Source organism: Eumetopias jubatus, unplaced genomic scaffold (genome assembly GCF_037043125.1).
Source record: "Eumetopias jubatus isolate StellerSeaLion01/CBP00866 unplaced genomic scaffold, mEumJub1_p1.0 scaffold_7, whole genome shotgun sequence".
NCBI classification, from domain to species: Eukaryota; Metazoa; Chordata; class Mammalia; order Carnivora; family Otariidae; genus Eumetopias; species Eumetopias jubatus.
The window spans coordinates 61,519,612-61,532,408 of record NW_028274813.1 but is presented as its reverse complement, the minus strand read 5'-3'; the positions used below and the strand labels follow the sequence as shown (position 1 = coordinate 61,532,408).

At 37.9% G+C, this 12,797-nt stretch overlaps 1 protein-coding gene across 3 annotated transcripts in view; it reads right to left on the bottom strand.

The window, feature by feature from the left end:
- Window positions 1-12,797, bottom strand: part of LOC114217799 (uncharacterized) — a 34,723-nt gene that overhangs the window by 17,307 nt on the left and 4,619 nt on the right. For all 3 annotated transcript variants that reach the window (XM_028114744.2, XM_028114746.2, XM_028114745.2), the window contains 2 exons: window positions 2,522-2,643; window positions 549-687 (listed from right to left, as the gene is read on the bottom strand). In XM_028114744.2, coding sequence (XP_027970545.1) covers window positions 549-687; window positions 2,522-2,643 — 261 coding nt within the window. The remainder of the gene's footprint in view (window positions 1-548; window positions 688-2,521; window positions 2,644-12,797) is intronic.

Sequence of the window (12,797 nt, the reverse complement as noted above, 5' to 3'; positions counted from 1 at the left end):
GAGTTGTCCCTTGTTATGGACTGGAGATGTTCTACTAGGTCAAATCAAGGCTTGAATAAGCTCTTTCTCAAGATTATCTCTGTCCTCTAAATCCATGCCCATCCAACAATATCTGATTACTATCTGACTTCTCAAGTAGATGCTTTTATTGGGACATTTCAGCCCCCTTGCAGTTATATTTATCATTGTAAGTGAACCAGCATTATGGTATGGTTTATCTATGAATCTCTTTGAAGTATGGAAAGTATAAGTTGGTTTCCCTGTACTCAGTCACTTGTGATTAGTTTCTGGACCTGAAAAGTCACCTCTGATTCAACAGTTTCTGTGAAAAGCAGAGATACTCTCCTTGGAGACATTATGTGGCCCGGCTTCCCTGGACAATGTTGCTCTTTGGTCTCCCTAACCTCAATAACTGGTAATGGTTACGCTGAACGGTTGGCATTTTCCTTTCAAAAAACACTGAATGACTTGGTCAAGAATCTGTGTTCTCAGGACATGGAGAGAAAAGTATACACAAAGTCGTCAGGTTTGCATACTTTAGTGCCTACCTAAAGGTGCCGTCTGGTGTGAGCCACACACCATACAGTAATTTCTGCTCATTTTTCCTTCCTCACATAATGAATCAATAAAGTCTTCATCATAAAGGAATGCATCAACGTGAACTGTGGGTTCTGGCTGCTGCTGTATCTGGGGGAAAGGAGAAGAACTTCAAAAGAAATGAAGTACAAAGGAGTCTCTTTTTATTGCTAAATAAGGCAAAACATCAGTGGTTCAAATGCTAAAATTCTGAGAGCAACAACAAGGCAGAAAGACAAGTTTCACTTATCGAAGAGCCATCCTGCTCTTTTGTGTTTTTTGTGTGTGTGTGTGTGTGTGTGTGTGAGACACTTGGTGAGACACTAGCAACTTTTAATTTGACCTGTAACGATACAAAACGTGGCTAGGAGAAATAGAAAAAATTTGTGTTAAAGGAGTACTTCGTGACCGTCTTGTCCATCCTGGGTTGTGTGTATATATATATATTTTTTTTTTTTTTTAAAGATTTTATTTATTTGACAGAGAGAGACACAGGGAGAGAGGGAACACAAGCAGGGGAAGTGGGAGAGGGAGAAGCAGGCTTCCCACTGAGCAGGGAGCTTGATGTGGGGCTGATCCCAGGGCCCTGGGATCATGACCTGAGCCGAAGGCAGACGCTTAACGACTGAGCCACCCAGGCGCCCCCTTGGGTTGTAAATTTTACAAATAAAGAAACTCCTACTCAGAGATTTCTCCAAAGAAATGACCATGTAGAGGGGAAAGAATTAAACTAATACCGGGTCTCCTGAGTCCTGCGTGTCAGTGACCGACCCATGAAAACACTTAGCAAGTCATCTCTGCGCAGAGGCAGAGTTTTCAAATAATAAAAACGTTAGTAACATTGCATGCTTACAACGAACAGGCCTTTATTAATACTGGTGATACGTGATATAATAGCAAGCGGCTACCAAGAAAAAATGTCTGATTCCTTTTACCCTAACTATAATAAAGAATCAACCTATCTACTTGGAGACCTACAAAATTGTATCTACACCCACACACATCTATATTATAAGCGTGTAAAATGTATGGACATACACAAGGACCAGAAGGAAATAACAGAAGATAAAAATAGTTTGTTAGGAGAAGGGATTATGGGTAGACTGTTACATGCAATGACTACTTTTTCCTTGTTTCATATATTTTGGTATATCATGCTATTGATACGACTGCCTTATTAATAACATCCAAACTATATTACAAATATTGCTCTCAGTTTTTATACTATCCACTATTTTCCACCTTTGGGACTGGAGGTTTACTAAAATTTGCTAAGTGCTCACAATGTGCACAGCACTACTGAAAATGTACAAGGTTTGGTTCCTCTGCTTCGGAATCTACACGGTGAAAAACCACAGAGGGTTGCTGTTTTCAGATTAGTGGGAGAAGAGAAGATTATTATTAGCTTTGTTTCAGGAAACAATATTCCTTGCACAGGTAAACCAGAAGAGCTGAGATTTGAAGGGGCTTGAATGAGGGGGTTGTCCAGGGAAGAAAAATGAGAACTTACTTTAGGAACGAAGGAACAGAATAAGCAAAAACTGTACAGCACAAAAGCAGGAGAAGACAAAGAGATGAATTTCACCTTCGATAACAGTGGGGGATACTGAACAGGAAAGAGAAAACCAGGACCATGATGTATACAGGCAGGGCCAGATTACTGTGGGGCCTTGTGTTTTTGGGGGTGGGGGACATGGAACGGGGTGGGGGGAGGTGCAGGGGTTTGAGTGTTTGGCAAACAGGATGCCCTCAAAAAATACCTGTTGAATGACTAGGGAGCCAGAGGATTACGGACTCAACAGAACTGGGGGCATCACTGAAGTACCAAATGAGAAAAGGTTTGAAGTAGAATTCAGGACGAATTAGATGAGAGAGGCTGTGGGATTAGGGAAGAACAGGAGAATCCTCAAGTAGCACTAAGAGTAAATTAATGTAATGTATTTACTTTTTGGAGGGCTACATGTTCTGAGGAAAGCATGGTTTCTAGAGGTAAGCAATTCCGAAGGTCCTCTGCTATGTTTTTCAACAGAATGTCGTTATTATCTTGAGTGAATTCATCAAAATCCCCTGGAAAAAAAAAAAGGAAAGAAATATCTTTTATGGTTTTGGTTATACCTAGGCTCAGTGAACACAACGGCCATATTTTCTGTCAGCATCAATTTATAGCCGTAAATAAACCTTTTAACCAATGAAATATCCAAATTCTAACAAATGTTCCATTTCAAATATTGAGTTTTTCCTTTTCCTAAACTGCTTGAAAATACAAAACTTGATTATTTCAGCCTGTTTGAGAAAAACAAAAGCATTTAAAAAATATATAGTATTTTAACTATTTTTACTCAAGAATAATACTGCCATTAGTTTGTAGGGTCTTAAACTTACCAGTAAGTAGTTAAATATTCCTTCTTTGACTATGCAGATCTGAGAAGTGTAGGAAGCATGGCAGAGATTACTAAGAAGATAACTTTAATCTGAGTTCCCCTACCTCCAATAAAATATACCTAAGCCTTCAGATAATAAGCACAAACAGCTGATACCAACTATATAATAAACTTTACAATAAATATGTTGCTCTGCTGCATTTGAGCAGCAAATAAATGATCATTAAAATAGCGTATTTTTGGGGGCGCCTGGTTGGCTTGATCAGTGGAACCTGTGACTCTTGATCTTGGGGTCATGAGTTCCAGCCTCATGTTGGCGTAGAGATTACTTAAAAAAAAAAAAAAAGCCTATTTCTGATGGCTGTGGTGTACTTTTGGATGATCTGGCAAAAAGGGTTGGGGGGAATGGCAGGGAGAGAGTGTGTATAGCAATAAAGATGGAGAAAGTTTGGTTAAGGGATTGACAACTGTTGAATCTAGGCGAGGGTATAAAAGTGGTGTTCATTGTTGTTGTTTCTACTTTTCTGTGTTTAGTTTTTTTGGCTCTAAAACAGTATTATTTCTAAGCAGCTCATATGTAATTTTAAATAGAATGTGACTTATCTGGAAGTAAAATATTCCTAAAGTTAGCTACTGTCTGGGATGCCAAATGTAGAATAGAAAGTGCTACTAATGAAAATATTTTACCTTTCTCTTAAAAGACTTTCTTATATTGAATTTTTGCTAGAATAACAGCATCCCAAGGGTATTGTTTCTTACTCTGTTTTAAAATAACTGTAGAAGGAAAACAAGGAGATCCTGAAGGAAATGTCATCTGTCTCCATATCCCCTGCCCCCAAATCTTTGGTGGTAGTTTTTAAGTAAGCTCACGATTTCATTCTTTTTTACTTTTTTATTATTTTTTAAAGATTTTATTTATTTATTTGAGAGAGAGAATGAGAGAGAGAGCACATGAGAGGGGGGAGGGTCAGAGGGAGAAACAGACTCCTCGCTGAGCAGGGAGCCCGATGCGGGACTCAATCCCGGGACTCCAGGAACATGACCTGAGCTGAAGGCAGTTGCTTAACTAACTGAGTCACCCAGGCGCCCCTCACGATTTCACTCTTAAATGAAAAATAATTCTTGCGTTGGTGTAGAATGCTATTTTCATGTCACTAAATAACAATTAAAAGTTACAAAGCAGGCCGACAGCAGCACAAGGAAATAAACGGAGGTCTTCTGCTTCTACATAAAGGTACTCTTCTTTTCAGCTATACCACTCTGTGCCCTATATCCAAAGGATCTTCCTCTGCATAGCTTCTCATTGAGCAATAGTAGTGAATACAAAGATCTGGCTCTCTGAACTCATGTGAGAAGGCCTTTGAGGCCTTTTTTTTTCCTTGCCTATTTAGCATAATTTTTTTTTTTTAAGATTTATTTATTTGACAGAGAGAGACACAGTGAGAGAGGGAACACAAGCAGGGGGAGCTGGACAGGGAGAAGCAGGCTTCCCGCTGAGCAGGGAGCCCGATGCGGGGCTCGATCCCAGGACCCTGGGATCATGACCTGAGCCGAAGGCAGACACTTAACGACTGAGACACCCAGGCGCCCCGATTTAGCATAATGTTCTAAGTTGTTGCTTCAAGTTATTTCTAGAAGGAGGTAGAATATAAATTATAAAGAAACAAAAATACTATTAAAATTCATTCCAAATTGTTTTAGGTAGAACTTAAATAGCATCTGTGAATACGTTTTTCAAAAAATTGGCCTTTTTAATTGTATTTGTAAAATCTAATTGAATTTTCTCAAGGTGCTAATTAAACATTTATTAAATAATCTCTACACCCAACATGGGGCTCAAACTCACGACCCCGAGATCAAGAGATGCATGCTCCTCCAACTGAGCCAGCCAGGCGCCCCTCAAGGTGCTAATTAATACCTAACATGTACTTAGCTTTCCTTCCCTCCATAGATAGATAGAACACTGTCTGGGAGCCTCTATGACTCACATTTAATTCTAATAATATCACTCCCACGAGTGATCCTTAGCAGGTTTTTCAATTTGTAAATGGTATAACTAGAGAAGCCAATAAAAATCTCATTATGTTAAAGTAAGATATTTCCTATCCCAACTTCTTTGGACTTAATTCTGTAACATAAATAGCCACGTTAATAAAACACAGTTTTCATGTGGGTCTGCCTTATAAAACGTCTTCCAGTGAGAAGGGAACTTAGATTATGACTGATTACCAAACGGCCCCTCCATCTACTCATCTCTGATACATATATATATGATAGTTTAGTCTTTGTTTGAACACATTCAGGCCAGCCTTTCTTCCTCATGCAGAGCCAGAATCTGCCCCTCCATAACATTAACTCATTTTTCCAGTTTCAGCCCGAGAGGAATCATCACATTTAATGCTATACAACATTTACTGAATGAACCCTTCAGGCATGGTAGACTTGGTGCAGTGCTTTTCACAGGACATTTAATCCTAAAACTCCTATAGGTGGTACTATGATCATTTCTCCATTGTAACAACAGCAACAAAAAATCTGAGGTCGGAGGTTAAGTTACTTGCCTCGGGTCATATTGGCCAGAAAATGGTAGAGCAGGGTTTGAATTCAGGCCTTAGTCTGAACTTTTTTTTTTTTAAAGGTTTTATTTTTAAGTAAGACCCCATGTGGGGCTTGAACTCATAACCTCGAGAGCAAGAGTCGCATGCATGCTCCGACTGAGCCAGCCAGGCGCCCCCTTAGTCTGAACTCTTAATTACCACACCATACAGCCTCTCCAAAGTGGCAAAGTAGGTAGCTGGCTAGTAACAGTCCTCCTGTCACTACTGAAGTTTTCTCTTCTCCCCACCTCTGACCACAATTCTCCTCCATAGGATGCCACAGCTGTATCCCTTGCCATCTGCTTGCTGTCTTCTGGACTTGTTCAACAGAACCCTTTAAATGTGGCTCCATAAGCAACACTAGCAATCAAGTTCTCTAATCCATGACTACCTTAATTTTATTCTCTTCTCCTATCACTTTGTAGCATCTAGGGCCCTGAGCACCACTGCTCTGGGTGATTAATAGATTTGGAAGGGGGGAGGGTAGCAGTGGAGGCCTTGAGTGCCTTGTAAAGATTGAGGAAGCTGGGACAATGACAGATAGGAATGGCTGCAAATTCTGAACCATCACAATAGATTTCCAGCTGTCCGAAATAGTTTTATTTGAGAGTCAATATCCCAATTAATGTGAGCATCACCAGTCAAGATGAGAGACACTAAGAAATTGTATGTTAAATTCGGTCATTCAGAAAAGGTAGTATTAAATGAAGACTGCATTTATTTTACCTCAATACCAAAGATGTCAGGTGAAAATGAGAATTGGCACCTCTTAACCCTGGACAACAAACTCTGATTCAACCACCCACATGCAAGGGTAAAAGGAGATTTCTTCAGTTATAGCAACGATTCTTCACCATGGCTCTAGGCAGAGGATCCTCTGCATATGGGATTTATGTGGTCCATAAAGGGCCTAAAGTTGTATGCTTGGTTGTATACATAAATATGTATGCTTTTCTAGGAAGAAAGTTCTTAAGAGATCTTCAATAATTATAGCTAATATTACTGAGCACTATATGTAAAGCACTGTGGAAATTTTTAGTGCAAGAAGGCTAAAATTAGCTTTATTATCTGTAGTGGTTGGCAAATAACTTCTGAAAAGAGCAGCAAAACATTTTATCCTAATAATGGCTGTACAGGTCAAAAAAGCATGATATGATATGATATTAATGAAGTATGTAAAACTGGAATTCACTTAACATTATATTTACTCTGATATTAAAGTTAAATTCCTTAAAACACTATTTCTAAAGGCTGTGCAATATTCTACCATTGTGCATTTATTTAACCATTTGCTTCTCCTAATATATTTTTTTTTTTTTAAAGATTTTATTTATTTGACAGAGAGAGACACAGCGAGAGAGGGAACACAAGCAGGCGGAGTGGGAGAGGGAGAAGCAGGCGGGGCTCAATCCCAGGACCCTGGGATCATGACCTGAGCCGAAGGCCGACGCTTAACGACTGACTGAGCCACTCAGGTGCCCCCTCCTAATACACATTTAGATATACTTATAATTGTGAAAAATTAAGGATACTGCAACTGACATTTTGGCATCCATCGTCTCTTTGCATTTCTGATTATTTCCTTATCATTAATGCTTAAAAGTAGAAGTACTTAAACATTTTAAAGACTCTTGCTACATATTGTCAAACTTCTTTCCTGAAAGATTATACACATTTACTTTAAGAGAAAAGAATATGGATCTCATTAAACTCTTGCAGCATTAAATATTACCATAAAATCAAACTTTGTTGTTTTAATTTGCATTTCTTTAATTACTGGTGAGGCTGACATCTTTTAACATGTGAAATAGCTATTTCAGAATGTGTGGTAACAGTATTAGGCTTGGAAAAAGATTAAAGAAAGGTGTTAATCAGTTGCCTGACAGTAAAGTTCTTCTCAAAATTACACATGTAGGTGGGAAGGGTATGGAGGAAGAAAAGCTTCTCTAAAGGGCAAAATTAATTCTTTCCAAATTTCCTGGTTATTTTTAAAGAAATAGTGAGGAAACAGAAATTACCAAACCTGACGGCCTATGAATCAAACCTCACTTTTTTATATCCAGTCAGGTATCAAGTCCTACCCCTTTCGCTTGTAAATCCTACTTCCTCTTTATTCCCACTTCAACCACCTCATAGCCACAGTCAGGATCTCACACTTGGATACCATGACAAACTCACAACTAGCTCCTTGATACTGGTTTTCCTCCACTATAAAATACCTTGTACATCTATTTCAAACTAATCTCACTTAAACCTCACTTTTTTTTTTTTTTTTTTTTAGGATTTTATTTTCAAGTAATCTCCACACCAACATGGGGCTCGAACTTACAACCCCAAGATCAAGAGTCACATGCTCCATCAACTGCACCAGCCAGGTGCCCCAAACCTCACTTTCATGTCACTTGTTTCCCTTACAAGTTTTGGATATTTTTCTACTTTTCAATCTAGCAAATCTCACTTTAGATATTTAAGGCCCTCTATATCAGCAGTGCCTACCCATCCTATTTTCTATTCTCATTACCTCCTGACATAATTTCTCCTCAAGACAGGCAAATCTTCCCAGTTGTTTTCCATAGTCCTTCCTGTTCATACTGTTCCCTTCAACTGCATGATCTTGCCTTTTGCTTTAAGGGCCTGTCCAAATGATTTTGTCTCCATGAGGTCTTAGGCTCGACCTCTAGCTTTAACTCACCCATATCCTTACCTCTAATGACTTATAGTGCATAATTAAACACAGGGTTATATATTACCTATTATTCATTCATATCAAGTCCCTATTCAAATTTTAAAAATTTATTGAGGGGACTTCTGGTCCCAGACAAGATGGCAACTTTCCTCACTTTCCCCTGTTCCTCCCCTCTGACTACAACTAAATACCCTGGAAGTAATTCAACAGGCAATTATGAAGACTCTGAAAGCTAGAAAGAAAAGGTAAACTGTCTAGGAGTCTTAGGACTTAAGAAAGGTCACAGCATTGAGTTCCCTGGGTTTTCTTTTTATCTTCCATGTAGCTTAGACTGGGCACCAGAGAGACCTGCATCCCAGAACCACTAACAGGCACAGGGGAAAAAAAAAGAATTAAGAAAAGCTTGCTGTCTCTTGCCAAAGAATGGTAAAGGGGGAAGAACAATGGGAGACCTACTGAGGAAACCTAAGCCCCACTCCACACCTGGGGTGGTAGCAGACTATCCAGTCTCCGGGCCCTCTACCCAAGGGCATAAATAGATCCAGGTCTGGCATCTCCTAGCCATCTGCCCAGTGGAGGAGAACAAAACAGACCCAAGTTGCTTGTTCTCCTACCCCTACTAGTGGAAGGCAGCTCAGCAAGACTGGGTAGCCCAGAGTCTTTCCCCATGCAGGTGACACCAGCATAGATTCAACAAGAACTGCAGCAAGGGCAAAGAACAAAGCAGAGTTAACAGCACTTCAAGGACACTGAAAACTAAATTGTTATTAGGCCAAGAACCAATAGGTTAAAACTAAGCATGGCAATTGCCTATTAAGATAGAAAATCTGAATAGTAACAAGAGTCTTAGCATAATATCCAAAATACCTGGGATACAATCAAAATTATCCTAGCATAATATCCAAAAATATCCAGGATACAATGGAAAAATCGATTATCATACAAAGAACAGGAAAATAATCGTTTGATTCATAATTTGAATCTGACAATCTCTGGATTATATATCCAATATCCAAATGAATCAGAATTTGGATTATCAGAGAAGGATTTTAAGCAGCCATCACAAAAATGCTTCAATAAGCAATTATGAATTTTCTTTCAACAAGTGAAAAAAATAGAAAATCTCAGCAAAGAAATGGAAGTTATAAATAAAGAATTAAATACAAATTACAAAACTGAAAAACACAATAATCAAAATAAAAAAAGCTTGCTGGGTGGGCTTAATAGTAGAGATGACAAGACAGAACCACCGAACTTGAGGACAGACATAAAATTTACTCCATCTGAACAACAGAGAGAAAATAGACTGAATAAAAGAAGAGAGCCTCAGAGATCTATGGGTTGACAACAAAAGATCTAATATTAGTATCACAGTTGCAGAAGTGGGAAAAAGAGTGTGGGTCTGAAAAGCACTTAAAGAAATATAGCTAACCCCCCCCAAATTTGGCTTTTAAGAAGCTGAGAAACTCCAAATAGAATAGACCCAAAGAAATCCACACAAGGACATGTCATAATTAAACTCCTGAAAATAAAAGACAAAGAACAAATCTTAAAATCAGAGAAAAGATTAATTCTCTGTAGGCAAATACCCATTTGAACAACAGTGAATTATTCATCTGACCCATGGGAGCCAGAAGGAGGTACATTTTTCAAGTTCTGGGAAAAAAAAGGACTGTAAGCTGTGGATTTTATTTTATTTTATTTTTTAAGATTTTATTTATTTATTTGGCAGAGAGAGACAGCGAGAGGGAACACAAGCAGCGGGAGTGGGAGACGGAGAAGCAGGCTTCCCGCGGAGCAGGGAGCCTGATGTGGGGCTCGATCCCAGGACCCTGGGATCGTGACCCGAGCTGAAGGCAGGCGCTTAACGACTGAGCCACCCAGGTGCCCCAGCTGTGGATTTTATATCTTATAAAATTGTCCTTCAGAAATGAAGGGGAAATAAAGATATCCTCAGATGAGGAAAAACTAAGAGAATTTGTTGCCAGCAGATCTACCCTTAAAGAATGGCTATAGAAGTTCTCCAACAGAAAAGAAACAGCAGAAGAAGGTTTGGAACTTCAGAAAGGAAAGAACAGGGTGGGTAAAAACAGTAAGTATGAGAGACTATCTTTCTTGTCATTAGTTTCTTAAAACATATTTGATGGTTTAATCAAAATTTATGAAATCATCTGATACAAAACAATTGTATTTAAAAAGTGGGGGAGGGTAAAGGGATCTAAATGGAAGTAAGATTTCAACACTTCACTCAAGTGATAATAAAACACTTGTACCAGTAGATGGTGATGAGTTACATATGTATGTAACTACAAAGAAAAGAACAATCAAAAATATACAGAGATATACTCAGAAAAACAGAATTCTAAAACTGTCCTAGTAATCTATAGGAAGGCAAGCAGAGATAAACAGGTTAAGAAACAGAAGGAACAAGCAGAAAACAAACAATAAGATGCCAGACTTAAGTTCTAATATAGCAATAATTACTTTAAATGTAAATGCACTAAATACATCAGTTAAAAGACAGAGATTGGCAAAGTAGATTTAAAAACACAACCCAACTATATGTTGTCAATAGAAACTCACTTCAAACACAATGATATAGGAAGAATGAATTTTTGTAAAAGGATGGAAAAAATATATTGTGCCAACATTAGTTAAAAAATGGGAGTGGCTATATTAATATAAGAGAACTAGACTTTAAAGCAAAGAAAATTATTAGGGACAAAGAGGAACACTACTTAATTATTAAAGGATCAATCCACCAAAAAGATATAGTTATCCTAAATGTGCATACATTAAACAAGAGCTTCAAAATACATGAAACAAAAACTGATAGATCTGAAGGGAGAAAGAGGCAAATCCACAATTATAACTGGGGACTTCACTGTCCCACTCTTAGCAACTGATAAGACTACTAGGCAGAAAATCAGCAAAGATATAGAACTGAAAAATATAATCGACCAACAAGTTCTAACAGATATTTACAAAACACTCCACTAAACAAAGTAGAATACACAGTTTTTTTTCCAAGTACCCATCGAACATTCACCAGGATAAACCATATCCTGGGTCATAAAACAAATACTAAAAATTTTAAATGAATTGAATTCATGCAGAATATCTTTTCTGACCATAATGGAATTAAATTGGAAGTCTCCAAACACTTGGAAGTTAAAGAAAGTACTTTTAAATAATAATAGTTACAGTAATCAAGATAGTGTGGTATTGGTCAGGGAGAGAGACATAAATCAACAGAATAAAATAGAGGGCTCAGAAATGGATCCACATAAAAATGCCCAACTGATTTTAATAGCCTTTTCAACAAATGGTGCTGGAGGAAATGGACATCTATAGGGGAAAAAATGAACTTCAACCTAAACTTCACACCTTACACAAAAATTAACCTGGACCAAAGAATTAAATGCAAAAGACAAAACCACAGTTCTTTTAGAAAAAAAGACAACACAGAACTCGACACTAATATAGTGTCGTAAATTTTTAAAGAGAAAAAATAGAAAAATCTTTGGGAGCTAGAGCTAAACAAAGTTCTTAAAGTTGACATCAAAAAAGGAAAAGTGGATACCTTGGACCTCATCAATATTAAAAACTTTTCCTTTTAAAAACTCTGTTAAGAGGATGAACAAATTACAGACTGGGAGAAAATATTTGCAAACCACATATACGACAAAAGGCTTATATCTAAAATACATAAAAAACACTCAAAATGACAGTATACAAAAAATACAATTAAAAATGGGCAAGAGACATGAACAGACATTTCATCAAAAGATAATATTTAAATGGCAAATAAACACATAAACAATAATCGTTCAACATCATGAGGGAAATGGAAATTAAAACCCAATGATATATCACTACACAATTAACAGAATGGCTAAAATAAAAATAGTGATAATACCAAATGCAAGTGAGGATGCAAAGAAATTGGATTACCTCTTATATTGTTTGTATAAATGCAAAATGCTACAGACACTCCGGAAAACAGTTTGGCATTTCCATAAAACTAAAAATGCACTTACCATATGACCCAGCAATTTGTGAATATTATCACAAAGAAATGAGAACTTAGGTTAACACAAAAATCTGTACATGAATGCTCAAGCAATGTCATTTGTAAGAAAGGCTTGACTGGACTAGGCATTTCAGATGTCTACTTCACTCACATGTCTAGTGCCTGGACTAGGATGGCAATAACAGTTATAGCCTGGTTGGGCATCTTGCTCTCCACAGGATAGCTGGGAGTTCCTGACAGTTTGATAATCTCAAGGTAGTCAGACTGCATACATGATGGTTAGCTTCTCCCAGACCAAGCATGCCAAGAGACAGAAAGTAGAAGTTGCCAGTTTCTGAAGTCCTGGATCTGAAACGGACATGGTGTCACTTCTGTCATATTCTATTGGTCAAAGCTGTCAGCCCACCCAGATTCAAAGGTAGACAATACAGATCAGACCTCTCATGGAATGAGGGTCAAAGAACTTGTGGCCATTTTTCAAAAAACAGCTTTATAGGAATAGAATTCATACACAATAAACTGTA